General features: G+C 46.1%; 1 protein-coding gene across 7 annotated transcripts in view; it reads left to right on the forward strand.

Annotated features, from left to right (window-relative positions):
- The window catches only part of CAMTA1 (calmodulin binding transcription activator 1), a 325,037-nt gene that overhangs the window by 28,421 nt on the left and 272,981 nt on the right, over positions 1-23,635 (forward strand). For all 7 annotated transcript variants that reach the window (XM_087755022.1, XM_087755015.1, XM_087755017.1 and 4 more), the window contains one exon: positions 1,315-1,433. In XM_087755022.1, coding sequence (XP_087611148.1) covers positions 1,315-1,433 — 119 coding nt within the window. The remainder of the gene's footprint in view (positions 1-1,314; positions 1,434-23,635) is intronic.

Here is a 23,635-nt window from a genome sequence, read left to right on the forward strand (position 1 = left end):
AATCAAGCTTTAAAAATACTAGGGATGTCTAGCTGCTGGTTTGCGCTCTTCACCCGCTTTCTAAAATGATTGCGGGACGGGTTCTCTCTGGTTTGCTGCAGGTCACGGGAAATTTCTGTATCGTATGTAATTACAGAGGGGTTTTATCATGATGCTGGCATCTGTTTAATGACATAAAATGATTAGATGTGTAAAAGGAAAAAGTTAATATCCTTTTTCTGTACACTTCCAAATGGGAAATGACTGTAAATTAATTTTGTAGGGTAAAATGCCAGCGCATAAGTGTACTTCTCGTATACCACTGCCCAGTATCTGTCATGCGAAGCGTGAGAGTAGTGGAAGAAGGCAGAGGTGGGGGGGTTAGATGGAGAACTAGTAAAACTCCCGTGCTGTGGCTGGGATGTCTCATCCCGCTGCTCCGGTTCCCTTTTCTGCGGGGACTGATTTGGTCTATAAACACCCACCGTTCGCGGATGCTCTGATTCTTTAGGTGGTGGTAGAGGGGTGATAGAGAGACATAATCAGGTTAATGCTTCTGGGGGCTGTTGTTGGCCTTTGGGGGGTTTGGGATCTCTTTTTTGGTTTGTTTGTTTTGTTTTGTTTATTTTTTTTAAGAGGGATCAATGGACCTTCTACGTTTTTAGCAACAAAAAAGAATCATTTTGTATTCTTCAATATTTCTGCTTTTGAGACCCCTGGATACGGTGAGGTAGGGAGATTTCCATCCCTCTGCCTCACTCTCACGTTGAGGAACTATGTTCACTTTCTGAGCTGTCTGTGGAAAGAAAAGTAACCTGTTTTTAATCAGGTACAGCGCATTTCAGTTTTAAATGAACTAATAGACCTTGAGTTGCATTTCTGCTGCAGCTTGACAAAATTATAGCAGGTACTGGGACTCTGTGCTTATTTACTTGCAAATCCTGTCAAGTGTGAACTTCATTTATGACTTTCCTGGCAGGCCGTACCGCTGTGGTCACAGCTTCTATAACGTTTTGTCGCTATTGCTGGTAAAATTTGTCACTGAGGGAAATAATAAGCTAAACTAGACATAGGTAAGCACACACACAGGCTCCTCGTGCACAAATCCATCAAAGCTCTTCTCAAACTTTGCAACCCCAAGGAATTAAACTGTATTTATATTTCTGAAATAAAGGTGCAATTTCAACGGAAAGCTGTATTCTTCTTTGCAATGACAAATTGCCTGCTCTTTGACAAGTGAGCTGGTGGGTTTCCAAGTCTTGTCATAGCTAGGGTCTCCTGGTGGAAAGCACCCATTCTCCTGTGTATGCATCATGTGTCTCCTCTTCTTTCTAGATGATCATGGGAACAGCAATGGCAGTCATGTAAAAATCTTTTTACCGAAGAAGCTGCTTGAATGTCTACCAAAATGTTCAAGTTTACCGAAAGAGAGGCACCGCTGGAACACTAATGAGGTAGTTAAATCTCTTACTCATTCTTAAACGTATCGGCTTACTTGATGCTTATGGATTATTGTTTGAGAGCATGCCATGTAAGTTACAGAATATAAATTCCCTGCCTCTGGAACCTGTTGTTTAAATAAGAGTCCTATTGCATGTTGAAAGTGAGCTTTAAACTAGACTTGAAGGCGAATGTGGAAGCTGACTACTAGTATAGTAGGAGTCTATTGCTTGTGTGTGTGTGTGTGTCGCTTGTCTCGAAGAGTCAAATCTTGTATCATCTTATTGACACGTTTCAAAATTGCTTAAAAGTAGATGGGTGTTTTGGTACCACATGAAACAAAATATTATCTTACTATGCGTAAAGACTTCCGAACAAAAAACCAGTGCATGTTCATTCCTGCCAAACAGGGTCCTGAGAAATAACTAGCTGACTCCTGTCTGAGAAATCTCGTTAAGAACAGGGAACAGAGAGAATTGGGGTGCTTTATACTGGAATCCAGTTGATCTGAATGAGCTAGTTTGCGTATCTCCTGTTACCGCATCGTGGTGGGGTTCACTGAAATGAAACAAGTATTTAAAATTCAGGTGTCTGGTGGGCCAAGGTAAAGTTTTGCTTTACCCATCCGAATAGGTCTGCAATCCCTTGCCTCTGTTCCCCCTGGGCAGCAGGGCTGGAAGTTACATGGCAATACCTGCAGTGTCCGTTCAGTTTTTAGTAGCACTGCCTTACAGTACCTTTGCCATATCTGTGGGAATCATTTAATAATAGAAGCAATCACCTTTGAGAAATTACTGTAAAACTCCAGTCAGTATCTGCCTGTTGCAAGCTAACTGTTCTTGTCCTGCTAATCATTAGTAACATCTAAACGTGTTAACAAAATGTGTACTCGTGGGTTTAACGACTGCAAGTGGCAAGCTGAGTGCAGAATCAAATATGGATCACTTCATGTGTATATTTTTCAAAGTTGGAGTCCTTCATCCCCCCCCCCCCCCCCTTTGTCTGAAAGTTAAAGTCTAGTATCTGGTTTTAACATATTAAGTACTGTGAGAGAATTAATCAGGTCTTTGGGGGAGTTGCTGGCATTGGCTCTTTTGTGTAGATGTTTTTGTCTTGGGTCATTTGAATTGAAATGTGAATTGTAGAAAATGTGGGTTGCAATTTATTCTGTGATAGCGTTTATACTAATGGGAACGGGGCATGGAGCAACAGCAATTCCAGTGGCTCTAGAAGATGATGTTTTGACAACAACAGTTGAGGAAGAAAGCTCTCTGCGCAGGTTTGCGGCAGAATGGTGCTCCTTGTTACTGGAAACAGCTTGGTGGTTTTTAGGCGCTTCCCTCCAGTATTTCTGTTGTCCCTGGTGTAGAGCCTTGTGTATACATTTACACACGCAGGCTTTTCGCCTTTCTCTTTGAACAATGCTCGGTGTGTGTAGCCTCCCAGGGTACAGCATGTGGGAAACGAAGTTAATCATATAGCTGAAAATCTTTATGATTCATAAGCACGATGCAAATGGGAAGGCGTAGGTCCTTGCAAGGTGTATCAGGCTAGAAGAAAAATTTGGGAGCATAGCCTTCCTTCTGAAGGCCGTGCCAGTATTCTGGAGAAGGGGAGGCAAACGGCTTTGATGGTGCTTGCCAGCGTGTTGCTGGTGTAGGTTTTTCTCATACCTTAATTCTAGATGGATTGTTTGCTAATAATCACAAATCATCAGCTAGTATGTTAAAAAAACAAAACCAGCCCACTTCTGTCTTTTTGAATGTCAAGTTTGTCACGCTCATTTGTATCTCTGTTTCCTCCAAAATCTGTCACTGTGGCTGCCACGCGGCGGGGACAAGGAGCCGGTTCTGTACGTGGGTTATTGCTGGTGCTGCCTCTGCCAGCGTTCGAGCTGTCGGTGCAGTTCCCTGTTGTATTACTTAAAAGGAAGAGCGCTTTTTGTGGCCAGAGATTTTTGGCCTCGTTAGCTCAGAGGAAAAAAAAAAAAAAAAAAAGAAAAAGGCAGAATCTTATGCCTAGATGAAGTCGTGGAAAATTTGTGTTAATTACGGGGGAGGAGGGAGCTTAGCTTACAGATTTTATTTCCCTCCCCACCCCCAACCTGGAAGTTTAATTCTGTTCACTGTTATAAAACTTGAATTTTTCTTAAGGTATAATTGAATAATAATGTTGGACTACATTTCAAAGTCATTCCTAAGGGAATAAATACATTTTTTCATTTGAGTACACAGGTGTTCTGTCTATGCTGGTAAAGGCACAAGTTGAAAAATACAGAATAAAAAGGTGTATTCTATACAGTGGTACTTCCAGAATCTTTGTGTTCGTTTCAGAATCACTGGTACTGCTTGCAATGTCTCTCACCAATAGGGAGGTTTATTAAAAAAGATATAAAAGAAATAAAATGCATAAAGTAACTTCCAGATCTGACTACGTCTGTGACGTTGCTGTCCTCCCTCAAGCTTTATGTGTTCGGACAAGCTCACGGATGGCCAGTCTCGCCATAGGCTTCTCCAGTATGCAGGTGGGAGCTGGTGTGGGATGCGGTGCGGGATGCATCCTGAGGGGCGGCCGAGGCCAGCTCTCCTAACCCAGCTATGACCTGGTTACTTTCCAAACCCCTTAAGCATTGCTTTTTCCGCTCCTTTGTATGGGGATGTTTCAAGGAAACTTAAACGTGGCCATCGTGTGCATCTGCGGGTCCTTGAAATAAAGTGCAGGCGTGTGTTCGGCCCCTGGGGCCGGTAGGCAGCGTGAAGGGCAGGCGTTGTGCGCTGGCGTGCGGGCTGCGTCTGCTGCTGGTTCCCTGGCATCTGCAGATGAACGGAGGTCGGGGAGCAGCTGGGGTTTGCTCTTTGCTCTACCAGGGCATCGCCATGGGAACGCTGCAAATAACTTCTTCTGAGGCTTTCGTCTGCAGATTGAGGAAAACGGTCATACGTTGCTCTGGATTGGGTAATCGGGATGGAGAAACAGTATCCTGTGAGAGCTGAATAGGTTGGGGTTGGCTTTACACCCAGTAAAATAATGCTATGAGCAGCAAGAGAAATGGAGCATTTAAAAATGCTTAGAACACGTTATCGAGATGTTTGCTTTCCGTCAGATTATGCAGTTTTAACTGAAATGTTTGATGGAAATATATTTCCATATCAAGATGTCATCTCGTCTTAAATCAAGTTTATAGTGGTTTTATATTTCCTAGTGAAGGAAGTGTTCCTTCTAATTCAATTTTTTTTTTTTACCAGAGATACAAAATCATAAGTTTAGCCAAGCAATTTAATTACAGATTTACATTTTTTGAGATGCCTGTGAAAGTGCGTGTGTGCTTATTTCTCTTGCTCTGGGGGAGGATAGAAAGGGGATTTTCATAGGATTTCTCATGTTAGGACAAATCAGTTAATTGCCAGAAAATTCTGCAACGCTCTGTGCATGTGAGGGAGTTCCTTGCTCTTGGGTTTTAGTTGTCGTTCATTTTGAAACATTTTAGTGTTTGTGTAATACAGATCTGGTTCTGGTTTTAGTGAGTGGTTGGAGCAAAGACTTCCCATAGCACGGTGCTGCTTGTAGCTCGCTTGGCGTGCTCGCAGTGCCACCAAACACGGATTTCGGGAGTGCTGGGTCTCAGGTCCCTTCCACGGGGAGCGGGGCCGATGCTCCCAAAGCACCGCCGGGCAGAGCGGGCGTCTGCGGGTCCCTCCGGGCGCTCGGCTGAGCTCCCGCTTTGCCCGGCGTCTGTCGGCGCTCCCCTCGCGCCGCGTCCCCTGATGGAGGTGGCAAAGGTCGCTGGCTCGTTAACCGCTAATCACTTTGGGCGGCAAGAGACGCTGTCCGCAGGATCCTGCGTCTTTCTGTCAAGCGACCAGGTTATCTGGGAACCGGGAGCTTCCCAGGCCGCTGTGCTCTCAGCGGTACGGACGGGCACAGGGGCTCAAGGGTGTCGGAGTAACCTTGTCTCTGCATGGCGCTTGCCAAAAGCGGGATTGCAGCTTTGAGCAGAGATGCCTTTCATTAATGGAGTTGGCAGCCGCAGTCATTAATCATCCTTGTAAACACTTAATGACACAGTATGAGAAAGAAGAAAAAGTTAAACATCGGAAATGTAAAATGCTACCTAGGGCTTTTGTTTCTGACAGTATTCTATATTTACGTTCTCTGTTGGGAGAAGCCCACAATTTCCACGGTAGAAAAAAACAGTAGTAATTGCTTCATGTGCTTAGGCTTTTCTTGAGGGGCAAGGCAGAAATGCCCTCTTTTCCAATGTGATATCTAGCATCACTTTTTACAGATTTCAGGCTTAGGTATTGCTTGGTAGTATGCAAGTAAGTGCAATTACAAAACTCTGTATTTGAGCATTATTTAGCACAGGAAGAAGTTCTGTGATGCTGCTGCATTGGGGACCTTGAGTCGCGTGCTCACTGACATCTCTGACATGGTCTTGCATTTTTGCTTTGCCCGTACAAGGGACGTTCCCCTCTTCCGCTTGACATCGATTGTTTCCCGTCTTTCCTCTAAAGCGCAGAGAAGATCTTGAGGGTTTGGAGAATTGCCTGAGGGTCGTAAGGGACCCAGACCGTTTTGGGAGGCGAGTCTCGAGCATTTGGGCTGGCTGTTGTGCTGTGAAACGCTAGCGAGGAGTGGGTGAAAGCGGCCGCCTGCCCCTCCGGCTCCCCCTCCGCCCCCGGCAGATTGGTGTCAGGCAGCCAGTTACCGGCACAGCTCCTGTCATCGCAAGGTTGCTCATCAAAGTACTGTTCTGGGTGAAGACTGAGCAGTATGACATACTACTACTTTTTTTTTTTTTTTTTTTTTTAATGCTTTTAAGTGCCTTTTAGAATTAACTCTTATGTCTGAAAACCTAAAACACCTATTTGTTTTAAGGCTGCTCTGGACAGTATGGTGTACCGTAACACTTTGCTGCATTACTGTACCAGTCCATACCTTATTTACCAAAGTAGCTTCGTGTGTTATATATCCATGGGGTCGAGAGCAGGTGTACGGGATCAGCTTTTTGTCATCGGCGCAGTCAGAGCGAGGAAGGGGTGTCTGTCCAGGTCACAGCACCCCGTCTGCAGTATGCCATCAAGATGGCAAAACTCACTGGAAAAGCAACAGTGCTCATTAGAGTTTCCTGAGGACGGTGAGGTTATTCAGTGTATTTTGTTTAATGCTTTCCATTAAGCTCAAGTTAATTCAGATTTGTTTTGCTTAAGTGCAGAGTTTCCCGAAGCCAGAGGCCAGCCGTTGTCGTGAGAGCTCTGCAGCTGCCGAGCGCTTGCAAAGCTGGAGCGTCCTCGCGGTCTGCATCGGCTCTGTGATCTCTCAAGAGCAATGAGAATATTTAATTTTGACTAATTGCCTACTGCCCATGTGATCACAGAGTATAAAATATTACGGTGTGTTATTGGCAAATGGCATTATTGGAAGTTTCATTGCTTTCTCTTCCGCCTGCTGATCCTCCGCTGGAGGAGTAGCAGGGAAGCGGTCACGCTCTGGCTTATGCACGCTTCCTGCATAGCATCTCCTCCTGCCACCGTGGGGCTGCCCTTAGGTTTGTGCTGAGTCGGGGGCTGAAACAAGTTAACGCAAGGTTTTGTGAATGAACGGCAGTGCCTAGGTGAGGGCAAAATGTTTGCCAAGTGCTGGAACAGCCAGAGCATCTGTAAAATCAAGCACATGGGTGTTGAGCCATGTCCCTTGTTTCGGTGGTGGTGGTCTTCTGCTAGCTGTTGTAGCTGGGAAAGGCGCGTCCTCCCTGCGTTTGTCGCTAGCTAGGTGGATGCTCACTCTGCCAGCCGTTGGCACTACGCTTTCCAAAGTGTGTCTGTCCTCTTGGCCAACAACAGAAATGCAAGAAAACCCACTTCTTTTTTGAAGGAGAAGAAAAAGCTCTGCAGGTGAAATCGGAAGGAAATAACGTTTGCACCCTGCCTAGAGCAGAGTCAGGAGTAAACGGTTTGTGCACCTGACTGATGCTGTCTAGCGCGTGTGGGCGGCTTTTCTCGCTGCGTGCATGATGATGATTTAAGGCTGATCAGTGAACGAGATGAAAATTTCTCTTTAACAGAAGCACTTCATTATGGGTTTATTTTGTGAAATTAATGAAATTCTGCGCTTTGCTTAATGTACAAAGCAGAAAATCTGCTACTGGCTTTGCTTTTGCAGTTTCTCAGTCATGTTTACATAATTAGTAAATGTTGTGAGCAGGCTCGGTGATTTAGCAGAATTGAAAGGTTACTGTTCCTGGCAATTTCAAACAAAAGCAGTAATACCTGCTATGCTGTTCATGCCCTAATAGAGAGAGATGCCTCATCTTCCTCTTAGGAAAATCTGACTTTCTTCCCTTCCCTTCTGTTGATGTTAGGACCGACGTTGTAATTGTATAATGATAAGTCTTTTGAAATGGCTGATCTTGCAGTTCTGTGCAGTTAATGTGTCGGAGTCCTGGGACCCGATTGAATCCTGTAAAGCATGGCAAACAGATGAAATGTATTGTTTTGGATAATGTGCTGCCCCCCTGGCTTTTTTTTCAAGTGAATTCGATTCAATGAATTAAATTAACTTTTTTACACTTAGTGATAGCTAAAGAAAAAAATTACTTCATCATTAGTTTTAGCATATTATACACAAAGTATAAAATGCTGATGGTATTTAACTCGCTGGCTTTTTGACATTAATAACCTATCAAAATACCTCTGAATATTTTTACAAATTTTGAAACTTTCTAGCAGTTAGTTTGGGGTGGAATCGGTGCGGTTTGTTTTGAGCACTCCTGTGGCCATGCCTCATACAGGCATCGCAGCGAACGCAGGCAGGGCCGCGGCCGCTGGTGTTCTGCGGTCGGGGAGCGGGCAGGCTGGTTTGCGTGCCGCGCCGAGCGGCGGAGCCGATGAGAACGGTTCTGGTGTACAGGGACGAAACCTCCCAGCCAACCTCAACCGGCTGTTGCAGAGGGAAGGGACTTTCTGGTTCTCACCATGTCAGGCACCTCCAGGTTCCCCTATTGAAAGTGTCGTGTAGACAGCCGTCGTTCAGCAGCAACAAATCATGCCCAATCTCTTCTTCTCTGTAAGAGCGGGCTCTGGATCCTTTATCTAGCGTATACTTCACACACACACCAAAAAAAGTTATCATAGACTGCTGTAGGAATGTGGGAAAATAAAGTGGAATATTATTTCCTCTAATTGGTTAACCTGGTGAGCTTTTCCTAACCTGCATCTTCTGTTGGAGCTCGTCCTTTTTAACGGTACTTGGTTACTCTGAAGTATAGTATCAAAAGAGAACGTGGAATCCGGTGTAGGGGGAATGAGAAGTTGGAGTTGCCAGTTACGTAGACCCTTCGTCAAACGCGAGAGAATCGGCAGAGTGCATTAATTTAATGATTATTTAGCTGCTTATCTGCAGGAACACCAACGGTGGTGGTAGGTACCGCTGCATCACGTGCGTGGGTCTCTGGCTTGCCCAGCGCTGAGTAAAATGCTCTCTGGTGTGTTACGTGAGTTGTACTTTGTACTGCATTTTACAAGGAAAATGTTACAACAAAGTCAATTTACAAAGTCAATTTAAATGTCTCTCTGCCAGGGACTGGCATATATAAACACAAATGAATTGGTTCACTTGTCAAATGAATGGAAACTGAGGATATTACATTTTACAAGTGATTGAAATCCTGTCTTCTCAGTCTCACGTTCCCTACTTCCAAGGGTGGCTGTTTCATTTTGAAGAGAAAAATGAAGGGATTTAGAGGAAAAAGGAAAACTAGATATGAAGTAAAAATTAGTGCCAACAAAAGTGAAGATTTTATGTAGGGGTAGTATTTAAGAAAAAGGACTAAGAGTGAAACCAGTTTGTTTTCTGCCAAAGGAGTGATCGTTGGGGCACTGGGGGGAGCAGAGTGTCCCGGGGAGGGCGGGAGAGGGGAGAAACGACCAGGGCAAGTCTGTGTGTCGGTTCCTTTGAAACTGGCGTCTGCATCCAGTTGTTCACAGACATGGCTGTGGATCATAAAAACGGGCGCAGGAGCTATTCTGCTGGCTGGGAGACAGCAGAGCGCGGGGGGGGGCTGTGCTTTCCGCCTGCCCCGCGTTTAACTCCAGTCTCTGGTTTAACTCCAGTTTGGCTCCAGCCGCGAGGCAGTTCCCATCCCACGGGTAAAATGTTCTTGCTGTTATTTAAAACTCATCTCTATGCAAACTTTGTATTACCTGAGAAGTGGGGAGGGAGCCTCGGGCTCGTGTCGGGGGACGTGGCACCCACAGCAGTGCCCCGCGCTGGCGCTGCCCGCGCAGGCAGCTGCCCGCAGGGTGACCGTGCCCGCTGCCCTATCTCTCGCCTTTGAGGAGTTCCTGAGGTACGGGGCCTTCCTGATAGTACGGTTCATGTTATACCGTCCGGGCTTAATTAGCTGCTGAGTCACTGCAAATTGGTGTCTTTGTTGTTGAGTTATTTCTAAGTCGCTTGGTTTCCAAATCACTTTCCTCCAAAATGAGGTCATCTTACACATCTGTACTGTAAGTCGCGATTAAAGGACCCAGCCTCAGCACACAGGTGAAATAACAGCGGAAAAGCCGACTTTTTGGTTTGGGTCACAAAAATTGGAACAGAGAAATGTTGGAAATAATGGCAAGAACTTAGTTTTAACTCCAACATGCAGCAGTACCTTTAGCAGGGGAGTTTGCCAGACACCGCTGGTGAGGAGGATGTTAAAGATGCAGACCTTCCCGCTTTCTCCAGCGGGTTCTTGACCGCAATGTGCGTAAAGCAGGGTGACGCAGAAAGATGCAATGTGTTTCTGGAAAAACGTACAGGCAGATTAGGCTGTTGCGCTACACTTCAACTTTGAATATGGTGATTTTCTGTCATTGGTGGCTTCTTTGCCTCGGTTTTGCGGGGTGGGTTTGTATCCTGGCTTCAAGCATGAAGCTGTTTTAGTCCAGATGAAAGACTCCCAAAAGTTATTGCGACGCCAGGCAGGGGAGGGACGCTGAAATGAAATGGGATGTAATGCCCTTGGTGGGTGTCTTTCTCCTAAAGTTATCTGATGTAAATATTACGCGCTCTGCATAAATTTGGTATAGGTAATTGACTGTATCTCTTGCTTGGAAGCGGGTACCAAAGGGTTTTTTTATGGCTTCTGTGTAATTGAAATTCCAGGAGCAGAGGCCTTTGTCTTGGTAACCACATTTGAATTACTTTTTTATTGTAGCGTTAAACCGATACGTTAGGATGTTAGGAGTTCAGTGTGTGTGTGTGTGTCAATAATTACTATATTTCCACAGTTACAATGAATAAAGCAAACTCTTGAAAAAGAGCATGCAGTACATACCCTGAAAACAGACAATCTAAAAGTTGTCTTGACGGCCATCTGTGTTCTTACCTGCACGGTGGGCTCCCTAGCGAAGGTCGGTGCTGCAGCAGGACTGCACGCTTCGTGCATCGCAGCCCAGGCGTTTGAGCCGTGCTGGTTTTTATCCTGAGCTCTGAAGCACGCTTTGTATAATAAGAAACCAATGCACCAACGGAAATGGAAAGGCTCGTAGAAGCCGTTCTACAGGGAGGTTTAAAAAAATAATAATAATTAAAAAGGCCGCTGTAAGGAGGAGCGGCTCTCCGCAGGCAGGGTGGCCGCGCGGCAGCGTGCCCAGGTGGGAGCAGGACGGCCGCGGGGCGCTGCCGCGTGCTGGGTGTGAGTCGCGAGAGCTTTGATGTGATGCCATGGAAGGGATTGGTTTTACTCACTGAAGCTCCTTTGTTTTGCAGAGATCTTGGTGCAGACGCCCTTTTGGATTTCTTTTTAATAATGTGTGACCCTTCACCTTTGATCCCTTGACCTGCATTACTTTGGTAACCATTTCATTTTTTTAATTTCATTTCATTTTTAATTTTGGTGTGCAAGCTGTAACATTTCATCATTTTAAACTGTAGCGTTCTTTGACCTCCCCAAATGTCTTTTTTTTTTTTTTTCCCCTATGAAGATATGTAACGTTGGCTTTTCTTGAATAAAAGTTATATCAACTGTTAAAAAAAATAAAGTACATAATTTTCATTGTTTTTTGCTTCTTTTAAGTTTAACTGTGTGTATGTTTCTTGTATAGTACATTATTTTTTTGACCTGTGTTCTCTCAGTACTTAATCCAATTTATTTTGATATTTCTGTACATCTTTAGTTTTAATTTGCATTTCCCCACAGTTCTTTTGGTCAGTAAAACACATGCTGTTTGGTTCCCACTCCCCACCCCCCGGTCACATTTTGATAGCTCCAAGTAATCGTGGGAGCATTTAAGATACTCTTATGAGTAAGAAATATTCTTTATTGTTAAAATTTTGTTCCCTGTCCTGAAGATAACTTTTTCCTAATCATCAGCTTAAAACTGATAGCTATTTTAATAAAAGATTAGGCTTTAGACCAAAATGAAAATCTCAATCGAAACTCAATTTACATTTATTTTTACATTATCATTGAAGCCAAAAGGAAAGTTATCAATGCTTTGAGATGTGCTTTAAGCACGGATGGGCTTAAAGAAGCCGTATTGTGTGTACATGGGATAGTAAAGCCCCCAAAGTTTAGTAGCCGTTTCTTTCCATTTTTCTATTGAAAGGGTACGGGCGTAAAAGAGACAGATTTTGGCCAGATTCTATTTTTATCGTGTAAATGGTCATATGAAGTCTACTGAGCACGGCCCACTGAAGCACAGATTATTTTTTAAGTGTCTCATTATTTTATTCTCTAACATTTAATGCTGAAGTTTTAATTGCACACAGATGAAGCTGCTAAATGAGCACTGAAATGGATTTAGGTCTTCTCTGAGCCTTGTTGATGCTTATAAAACTTTATATCATTCATTAGAACTGCAGATTAAAATTGTAGTGAGCTGCTCACATATTACAAATGGGCTCCGCTGACCTCGCCTGGCAGCTGCCCCTGTCTGGCCTCTTTTGGAGGAGCCCGAAGCCTGTCCGAAAACCCTCCTGCTGCTGTTTTCCCTGGAGGAGCAGAGGCTGCAGCCAGCTGCGCTGCAGTGTTTGCTGGGCGTGCTGCTGACCCGCAGGACTGAGCCTGAGCTGCCGTACTTAACCGTGAGTCCTCCGCAGGGCTTGGCGGGTTGAGCCCCGGCAGGTTGTACCCCAGGGCAGTGGGGATGCACCGTCATCACAGAGTCTGTTTCAGGAAGCATCTTCTGTTTTTAATTAACATCCATGCTTGAGAAAACGGTATTTCCAGCACTTAATCTTTGTGCTTAAACAGCCAGATCTCTGGTTTTAAACTGCCCTTCAGTGTGTTTGCAGAGTCACCTGTTAAAATAACATGGCAGCCAAAAACAGTATTCACGAAATTCTGCTGACCAGTGTCTCCTCCGTGTTGATGTACGTGTTTCTCTCTTTGATCCAGTGGTTAGGAGCCGAGACGGACAAGCGCAGCCTACATCAGTGTTTGAAGCATTGGGGTGGTTTTTTTCCTTCTCCTCTCCTGTTCCAAATTTTAGCTGTAATAGGTTTTGCAGGCCTGGAGTCATCAGTTCTTGTATACAAGGCTGCCGCTCCTACTCGAGCATGTTTTGGATAGCTGGGATTTGGCTTTTACTCTGGTTTTAATGCTGCCTGTCAGCCTGAGAAGTATGATCCTCCAAAATCATCTCGAGCTGTTTCTCCAGTCTTCAGAACGACATTTTTAAAACTCAGTGGAAAAAATATTTATTTTGCCCAAGAAAACTCCTTGAAGACTATTTTTCTCCTCCTTCGAAGATGTTTTATATCAGCAGCAGTTAGACATGGATGCCGTGACTTTCTAGGAAAGCAATTTTTAAAAAACCTTTATTTAGACATCTGGAAACCAAAGGGTGTCTCCCTCTTCTGCGCAGAGGGCTGGCTTTCAGCTGCCTCCTGGTAGAACAAATAGCGAGGGGGGAAAAGCGAGGGAATAAAAATGTCTGATGTTGGGAATTGGAGTCAATAACACAAACACACATGCAGTTAAAAGTTGTCTAGACTTTCTTGTTTCAGGAGATATTTTGTCATGTCCATCCTGCCTTCTTTTCATAAGGTAAGCGCTCTTAGCGATGGAAGTAGTTGGGTATATCTCACAAGATGTTTGGGTGACACAGGATGATGCATGCTATCTTTTTCATGATCTTTCTAAGTATTCTGTTAGGTGCAGATGGTCATTCACAGAAATCAGCGTAACGAATATGGATTATGCCTGGTTAGCTATTGCCCGGGCTCCCAGGATGCCGGAGCTGCTGAGGACAGAGGAGGTAGAGCCCTTGGAAAGGGAGGATGGGAATCGTTCTCAGTTTCCTGTATAAGCAACAGTAAATATTAGTGAGAAAAGCTGCTTCGTTAACATGGCAATAGCATTACCATTTACCCAAGCTTCGTGCCTGTCTCCGGGCTTCTGCTGCAGTGTTGCTGGATGACAGTAGGTCATATCGGCGACACTTGGCCATTTTATGGCAAGAGATGACAGAACTTAATTCATTTTACTGAGCTTATTTTTTACTGAACGGGAACTAAAATGCATGTTTTCTTCAAACACTTAAAGAACTACACAAATGCTGCAAAATGCTGGCAAAGCAAAACATTTGTCTATTTAAATATCAAGAGAATACTCTATTGAGAGATTTGGTCCTGCTTACGAGATTTTTCTGTTATTCAAAGCAAGAATATTGATAACATCCAGTCCTGAAACAAGTCTTAATTTTGAAATTCATGCAATATCTTCTACTGCTGGGTGCCTTTATACGCTAACCTTAACATAAGGCTAAATGGCTGAAATGAAATACTTGGCACATTTACTAGATTTACAACATTGCATGTCTTGCAGTTCAGACAATGCAGCTGGGGTCGGATTAACCTAATCTGCTTTATTCAACCTAATAGACACACTTGTGTATCAATCATCTGCATGTGCTGTTCATTTAATAAAGTATACGTAGGCAACAGACAAATTGCTTGCTTCAGTCTGGACTACTTTGAAAAACAGATGTATCAGTCAACACAAACAAACATTGTGTTTTTCTGTTAATAGTAAAGCTCATCCAAACATGCAGGATGAAAAAGCTTACAGGACAGATTTTTTTTTCCCCCCCCTCTCCCCAAGGTCTGTGTCTGAGAAAACACAGATTTCTGTACAGAATCTGTCTGTACGCAGTAAGCTGAACAAATGGGCAGCCGTCCCCCGGTAAGGCGTTTTAGGGCGGGCGGCATCTAGGCGAGAATCCTGTCGCTCTCGCGCTTGGCGGGGAAGGGGCCTGCTCCCGTCCCGGAGCAGAGCCTGGGTGCCACTCCAGCCTCGCGGGTGGCTGCACCCGGCCGCTGGAGCGGCGGCCGTGGGAGGACCGGTGCCCTGCCGGTCGGCTTCTCCGGGCGTTTCTCCTCTGGGCTTGGGGGTGAATTTCTCAGGCTTCTCACCCCGCTTCCTGCTCTGTTGTATATATTGTTTTGCAAAGTCCTTAAATAATGTAATTATTGCTGCTGCTTTCATCTTTAAATTCTCAAAATGCATTAAGGTCTTTGATCGCTGAAGGGGTGAGCCGGTGCCATCGGGCAGCCTTCCACGACTTGGTCTTGTGCTTCTGCTTTTACTCTGCTTGCAGAAGTAGGTCTCCTGTAGCAATCGAAACCCTGCATTTGACGCTCTGTATCTGCTAGAGCTAGGGTCCTCTGTCTTTCCTTCGCTCTTAGCTGCAGACCTCGGGTGAGAAAATGTTCAGCGATAAAAATGTGTTTTTATTTCTCCTTCAGGTTTGGCTTGTCTGCTTTTCAGCTCTTCTAGGCACTGGAAATTCCAGTTTGTGTTTATGTTCTCTGGATTCCTTCCCACAAGACAGAAGTGAATTCAGCATGGATTGTTGGGGAGAGCCTTGGCTGGGAATAAGGATAATTGCAGTCTCTGGCTGTGCCACAGATTTACTGATGATTTCTTTTTAAGTTATTCACCTGCACTGTATCTGTTTCCTCAGCTGTAAAATATGGGTAATTACCTCCTTTGTAAAATGTTATGGGTTCTGCTGGTAATTATATGAATGAAGTGCTAATTACAGTGATTATTACTTGGACCTAGTCTAGATCCGGGTGATGTTCCTGTTGTGATGAACATAGGAAACAAATACAACAACTTGCCTTTCTCCATTCTTTGCGAGGGACCTGGAAGGGGAAGGTGCCGCGGCACTCGCATGTAAATTCCTGATGAGAAGCACTACTGCTTTTTCACCCGAGTCAATCTATTAACTTCTTGTCTTCCTTGGTCCTCGTGCGTTAGCAGGGCGGTGGGCTGATGAGAGGCAAAGAAATCACTAATTCAGTAGTTGGATCCATGTGTAATTTGATAACAAAGGTTTATGCTTTGGTGTTTGCTTTTCCTCTTGGAGATGCAGAGAAGCGGGCAGATTGGGGACGGTGCTCTTTGGGATACCGACCGGGTTGGGGCCAAGCCGCGGGCTGCCTTGTGGCCTCAGTTCCTTTGGAAGATCTGACCTCGATGCCAGGAAAGGTCCTTCCAGCTGTTGAGATTGTTTCCCCTCTGTAAAAGACGACGGGTTGCAAGATTTTATTATCAAACACTTCTCTATTTCAAACACAATCTCTTCTCCATTTATTTAGGATACATTTTCTTTGTAGCTGGGAATAGCTCTACTGTCCAATAAGCAAGGCTGGGTAGTGGAGGAAGAATTGATGTTCTTTAAGGTAGAAACGGAGTGTTCTCATCCAGAAAATACTGCTGCGACTGCCCGGATGATGCTGTAGCTTCTGACAGTAGTAATAATGACTAATATGTCTTACATCCGTTAACGATGAGAGGCTCCTGCCCAATACCAGCCTTCCCCGGACACGTGTTTCATGGCACAGTAACAACAAAAATGGTGTTCTTCATCCGTCTGCTGCAGTTCCTGCCTGCTCGGTTCTGCCACATCTGCTCGCTCTGCCGTTCTGGGTTCCGCGGGACGGATTTCAGCCCTTGCCTCCAGCGCCTGCTCGCCATCAGCCTCAGCCTTGCTTTGCCCTGGAAGAGCAGGCGTAGATCTCAGTAATGTCTTCAGAATTTGGTAGCAAGCTAGAGGCGATACGCTGGGCAGCTCTTCCTTTCGCATAGTTTCATGATTGCAGTGAATTTTTAACTTTCAAGAGGAGGGTTTAGTTACTGTCCAGTACAATAATACGAAAAGGCTTTCCAGCAATGGAAAGGCAATTTTTAATTGCAGTTTTGCACTTGAATTTGCCAAACTAGGTGCTCATCTCTGATGGCTTATTTCTGATTGATTCTACATGTTGAAATCAATTTGGAGTATATCGCGTCCTCGCAGTATTTCAGTTGTTGGCAATGCAAGGTCCCTCTTATGCAGCTTAGTGGATTATTATTCTGTTTGGGGATGACTAAGTACGTTTTCTTTCCAAGACTTCTACGTTTAATTTAAATCATAACTGAAATCCACCAAATACTTGTATTTCTTTACCACTCTCTAGAGGTGCGTACGTCTACGTGGATGCAAGCTGCAGTTCTGTCTGGAAACGTATGCTTTGCGCCAGGACCTAAACCAGCAAGTCTATGGCAAAGGGGTGCTGGCGGCGGCGTTTCCATGCAGCATGCCGGGCGCCAGCCCGTGGTCTACCTGACGCCCAAATTTTGTGCCGCATTTTTCCCTTTGCGTGCCCTGCGGCTGCGGGGGCGATCGCCCACCCCGCGACCGGGGCTGCCGGTGCGGGGCCAGCAGCTCGGCGCTCCCGCGGCCCCCTGTCCTCCGCCGTCTGCCTCTGGGCAGCCTCCTCGACCGCGGCGCACAGGCACTGTCTGCTTTTGTCGTTTTGCTCTTGCCTTCATAAACGACCTGTTTTTTTCATGCGAGAATACTCGTGTGCCCCAGTGACGGGTAGCAATGAGAAGTGAAAACAACCAGTACCAAGTAACAAGTGAAAGAAGGTACCTTGTTAGGCGGAGGACAAAGTAAATGAGGGACTGTCATCCCTCCTGCAATCGCTTTTACTTCACTCTAAAGTATCTGAAATACCAGATAGTTGTCTGTATGTGCGTCCGTGCACTTCACCTAATACTCATGTTAGATTTTTTTAAAAAATCATCTTGATTTGAGAAGTAAAAAACTTGGATTGTTCCTACAGAAGCATCATCTATTAAGATTAATTAATTTGGTGTGAGATGCTTTGAAAGTGAATAATGCCATATAAATGTTCTTATTGCATGTTGCACGATGTGTGCGCTCTCCAAGTCTTGTATGGCGAGGCACATTAAATTACTACATAACCTAAAAGATAATCAATAATTCAGATTTGAGATTTATTCAACTCTAATTTTACAGTGTTCTTGCAAAAAGTGGGAAGGTGTATGATGTCTATGGGATTTCTGTATCTAATCACCACTCTGAATGCTGTAAATTGACAGTGTAAGTAACATAAAAACTTTTTTTTAAAACGTAAATATTTAGTAGCATAATAAATAAACTCTCTCAAGTCTTCCTCCTCTTAGAAATTAGTGAACTGTCTGGTTTTCATTGTGGTGGCAAAGCGCTGTATAAAGCCACTGCAGCTTATGATAAAAATGCTTTCAAGTATCTGAATGAAAATGTAGCATCGCCACGAAAGCAGAAGTGTTAAAGTGTAAGTGATTCCAGAATAACGTGATGCTAAATGGGGATGTCTCTAGTTTTGAGAGCAGGTTTTTAAACATTAACATACCCTGTTTGGGTAGCAATTGCAAACCCCAGTGAAATAGTTGAGGTGGCATTTTTATTTGTCAGTGGTTACTACAGGAAAATCTGCTTTAACCGTTTGTGTGGGGGTTTGGGGGGGTTTTTGGGTGGGTTTTTTTTTTAAATTACCTGTCATTACTTGGCTTTGTGAATCAGTAACTCCCAGGCAAATGCGTTGGATGGTTTCATGCCACGCAGGCCGAGCGGAGGAGCGCGGCAGTGCCGGGAGCGCCGATGGCCGCAGCGCCCGCACTCGCCCCGTCCCCTCCGGCTGGGCTGGCCAGGGCTGGTGGCCAGGGCTGGTGGCCAGGGCTGGTGGCCGCGGTGCCTTTGGCGTCACCTCCTAGCCCCAGCCCGGCTCGGCAACCCGGGACGTGGCGTGTGCCGGCAGGCCGGCCTGGCGCGCTCTGGCAAAGGCGGCTCGTGCTGCCTGTCCCTGCTGGCGTTGCCGGCGGAGGAGGATTTCCTTCGTGTGCCCCATTTCTAGCTGCCCCCGTCTCTGTATGGACACAGAATCCCCACAGGAGGGTGCTGTGAAGGCATTTAATGTGCAGATTTTGCAGGGAAGATCGGCGTTTTGAGGAAACAGCGATGATAGGGAAGCCAAAGCTATGTCGTTCCGGCAAGGGCAGCGCCTGAGTTGTCCCCCGGGAGGGACGCAGGGAGGGGTCCGGCGTTGGTGCTTGCTTGCAGCATCCCTGCTGCCCACGAAGGTGGGCTCCCGCGCGAAGGTGTCAGGGCTGCAGGTGACGACGGCAAGAAAGCCGATGCTCGCGGGCCGCAGGGTCCAGCGAGTGGCAACCGGCAAAGCATCCCGGGGCTGTTACCGCGCCTCCCGCTTACGGTGGGTGCAGAGACCCTTCGCGATGAGTAACGTCCACGGCCAACGGGTCGCGTGGCTTCCCACCAGCGAGCCTTGGAGCCACATCTACTTCCCCATCTGTATATAGAATATTTAATCCACATAAGCTGCAAAATCCATTTGGTTGCAAGTAGAACCTCTAAGTTCTGTCCTAAAATACTTTGTAAATTAGACCGTTTCATTCAGCATGATCAGAAAGGCTAATGTAAAATAACGGAGAAAGCTCTCTTTAGTTCGTAGCTGTAAAAGTTTTCTTTCAAATATTTTAGATAAAGGAGGTTATTCCTTTTGTATAGTACATACTTGTGCCATACTTTTACAAAAGTACTTTTTAAAGTACTTTACTTACTTTTATAAAAGTACATACTTTTATATGACAAGGCCAGTTAAATAACGTTTCCCACATGCTGCTTTCTTCAGCTGGGGTGCTGCTTCGAACCGAAATTAAGCACGAGCATTTAAAAGAAGACAAGACCCGCACCCCGGGGGCGGCGGGCCGTTCCCCTTGGCCGCGCGCTTCCCTCGCCCGCTTCCTGCTATCGCTTTGCACTTTTTTTTTTTTTAATAAACTTTTTAAACTGAGGATTATAACTGAAGTAGAGACTTATCTTTGGGACGACCTCTAAAACATGGGGGGATTAAATCTAATTCTGTTATACAGAATATGGGTGCTCTGATTCTTTCTTTTAATGGCAATGAGATAAACTGATAGAGCTGTATTATTGTGGGGTTTTTAAAGTCAAATAGTCATTAAATAAGAATACATCACTCTCAAATTTGGCGACGGGGATCCGCGTGCGCTCTGTGCGAGCCCCTGGGCAGGGGGGTGGGTCACTGCCGGCCGTGTGAGCGTCGCTGCACGTGCTTCTTCTGTACCGGGTTTCAGGTGTCGGATGTTTGGGCAGAGACTGCGTTCGGCAGAGAGGGTGCTTTTTGGCACTCGTCTTAAACTGCATCGCCTAAATCTCTTGACGGGATGGATCATCACGAAGCTTACCGAACGAACACGGTGGAAGGGTGGTGCCCGGCAGCGCTGAAGCTTTGCCTCGTTACCGGCGTGAGAATCCGAGCTGTTCCCTCTCTGCGCGCGTGTTAGACTGGCCGCAGGTTATTGCCGATGGACTCGGATTTTGGCTTTGTGAAGTGAGACTTCTGCTTCCCAGAGGAATTTTGGCCTCGCAGTAACCAGCCACAGCTCTGGTAGCTTTTGGTTACCAAGCAGCCTCTGTGTGGATGTTATAAAATCAGAGCATAAATTCTTAGGCCGATCAGCTGTGTCACTGGCATCACCTCCATGACCTCTAACTGCTGTTACTTCAAACGGTTGCCATTAAACACAGTCGATAACGCCCTTATGTATTCTATAGGATCTTTTCCTCCTGCCATCTCAAATGAAAAATAAACAAAAGAGCTTAAGCACGCAACGTGCTAAATAGACTAATAATCTGTGAAAATGTTTTACGGGGAAATCTGGGGCAAGAGCCGTCTGCCGAAACAAGCCTATTAGACTTGGCAGCAGAAAGGCTCTGGGAGGCGTTCTTTGGGAGAGATAATTGAAAGATTTTTTCAAATGTACATGTATTTTTTTTTTCCCCCCTTTCTGAGTAGTTTTAAGAAATCCCTCCCTCCTTAAATTGATTACCCCTCAGCATCAGAATGCCTTGGCTTTAAGTACCCGCTAAGCTGCTCCTGTGCTGATTTGACTTTGCCTTTCTGTTAGATGTAAAACAGTTTTTAATCTTCTCGTTTAGATGATTTAATAGAAAGTAAATGTTTAACTTGCTTTGCTGCGGCATCCAAATCTTTAATCCATGGGAACGTTTATAATGAAAGGGAGACGTGCTTTTGCTCAAAGCAGGCGTTACGAGCCGCCCGAGGGGCGGTTTGGGCAGCGGTGCTTTCCGGGTGGGATTTGGCACGCGTGTCCGTGGCTTTGGGCCGTGGCAAGGCGCAGGCGGCTGTGCGGCGACGTGGCTGAAGCTGGGAGAAGCAAAAGGCTGGGGCGCGGTTTTGAAGAGGCAAAAGGCTGGTTTCCCTCTCCGAGAGCCGGGGCGGCGGGCGGTGATACCTGTTTGGAAAGGCCCGGTGCTCACCTGCCCTGAGCTAGAGCTGGTGCTGAGCTGCTCGCGTCGGGAAAAGCGAATAATCACCCATGAGCTGACTGAGGGACGATGGGTTTTTAGGAATGTGACGGGAAGAGCGGAGAGAACCCCATTTCAGGACAGTGTCCGACTCTGGGGAATGGGGAAGGGCCTGTAAACGTGCTGTAAGTTAAGTGTTTATAATTACTGCCTGCAGGTTTAATCACAGCTTTTTCTGGAGGTTGACGTTTGGAGACGAGATGCGCGTTCTGATGGCGTTACCGTTGTTGCTGCTCTAGGAAGCGAGAGCCGAAGCAGCGCGCTTGCTGAGAAAACTCCAAAAAGTGGGCCAGCATCGGATTTGGTTCCTGTGACACAAAAGGGGGTTCCCACTCCTGCATAGCCACTTGGTTTATTTATTTATGCTTAAATTTAATTTTATTTTTTTTAAAAGGCATTTACTGCTCCAGGACACAAGAACTGCTGGCAAATTAACAGGCCAAGTTCAAAATTCATCAAGGGGGGGAAGCACAGAGCAAATATGGATAGAAACTGTCTCAGGTACAGAAGCAGCCGCTTGTGCCCGCTTTGGTGGGGAGGGCAGGAACGACAGCTATTTACCCCTTCAGATGCATTATCTGCCTCAAATAAAAATTAGGATTTTTTTCAGGCTGAAAGCACAGTAAGTCCTGGAAGACCGAGAGCGCTGCCGAAGCTTTTACCTGCGCATTTCCGACAGCCTGTGCTGGCAGGAGGGAGACGCCGTTTGGGGCAGCTGGGTTTGGAGAGGCACCTGCAAATACTCCATAAACATGATTTCTACCATGTTAAAGATAACTCCGTTAATATAGGTTTGTCTGGATAAATAAAGTGCTCTAATTTTCAGGCTCACGCTGTAAGTTGTTGAGCTCTGATTATCTAAGTGCCGACGTTATTAATAGCCGGGTGCACCTGGCAAGCCCCGGTCATCGGCACGCTGGAGTTACCCTGTGCTCGATAGTGGAAATGGGGAGGACGAGTCTCCACCGGTGTTTTGGCTTCTCCCCTCGCGCTCCGTGCTCCCGCCAGCCCGAGCTCGTTGTGGATGGTCCCAGTGCCCGGGCTGGCAATCCTTCCCAGGGACAGGGGAGAGCTCGGACGCAGGAGCATCCCGCGGCGCCCGGACTCGTACCCAAGTTGTGCGTCAGCTGGGCTGCATGTGGAAGCCAAAGAGAAAACAGCTTTCAGTAAAATAATAAATCTACTTCAAAACAAAATAATGTACTCCTTACGAGAGTGAATATTGGGAAAAATGTAAACTCAGTGTTTCAACTTTTCTAATTAGTTCCTGCGAAAGATATTGCCAGATTTGACTTTATTTCATGGTATTTGTTACTACGCTTTTCTGCCTGGGGAGAAAAGGGAGCTTATTTCTGCCTCTCGCAGGGCTCGCACAGAGTCACTGCCTTTGCAGCGGCACGGTTTGGTGTTAACATCTTCTTTCCCGTGGATGGACTCGGCACAGAAGCTGCTCTCCCGGGGGCACTGCGGCTGCCGGCTGCCCAGCCCCGGGTCCCTGTGCTGCTGTCAAGTGATGCTCATGAGCCGCCTTTTTTTAATATGTGTGGAAAGTCCTAGCCGAGTCTGGGAAAAGAGGAGGGGAAGCAATAAACCAGACATTTTGTCCCAGTAGAGTTCACCTAACGATTTGTCTGCAGTGTTTTTGCCAATAATGGAAAACAGAAAATCCCCATTTCTTCAGAGACGGGATGTATCGGGAGGATCACTGAGGCTTCGACTCGTTGCAGTTGAAGTTACAGTGCTCTGAAAAAAAACCAAACTAACCACAAAATAGCAAATAGCCCATCGGGGTGGCTTTGGCCTGTGAGGAGCTGGAGCGTCTGGGCTGGTGTCATGTCCCCCATCAGTCCGCACAGACACAAATACCTACTTTTGTTATCCGCGCTAATTTTGTTTTCTTTGTTAAAGGGAATTGGGGGAAACGTTTGGAAATGTCTTTTTTTGCCGGCTTTTTGTCACTGCTAAGGTAATGGGCAGAAACCCCTTTTTGACCTTAAATGAAATGAATGCTGTAGGCTGCAGCACACGGAGCGAAACAACGGCTCCGCCTGGGACTCGTCCTGCGCCGCTGGCACAGAAGAGGAGGCGATGCTGGTGTTGCGGCAGGGTGCAGCGCCCGCTCCTCGCCTGGGAGCTCTCGTACCAGTTGTGGGGTCAGGCGTTTTTAATGGATGCACTTGGCTGAAGGCAGGTGAAACCTTGATTAGTTAAAATGGAGGAGCCCAGCAAAGGCTCGGGGAGATTTTTCTCTGCATTTCTTGTTTCTCGGGTTTGTGACAGAGACCCAAAAAGTTTTATTTTTCAAAATTGGTAGAAAACGGCAGCATTTCAGGGAAATCCCTTCTGCCAGGCGAAGGCAGCCTCCGTGTCCAGCTTCGCTTGCTCCTCCCTGGCCGTGGCAGGGCTGGACGTGCCGTACCTCTCTTCCACCGGGAATTTTGGCCCGAGGCCTGCAGCACCAATACGCTTATGGGCTGGCGTTGCATCGCGGGCGGGTGCCCATGGAAAATGACGTCAAG

The sequence above is a fragment of the Nipponia nippon genome, unplaced genomic scaffold, assembly GCF_047370975.1.
Source record: "Nipponia nippon isolate SJK-2023a ecotype South Korea unplaced genomic scaffold, ASM4737097v1 scaffold_19, whole genome shotgun sequence".
Classification (NCBI taxonomy): Eukaryota; Metazoa; Chordata; class Aves; order Pelecaniformes; family Threskiornithidae; genus Nipponia; species Nipponia nippon.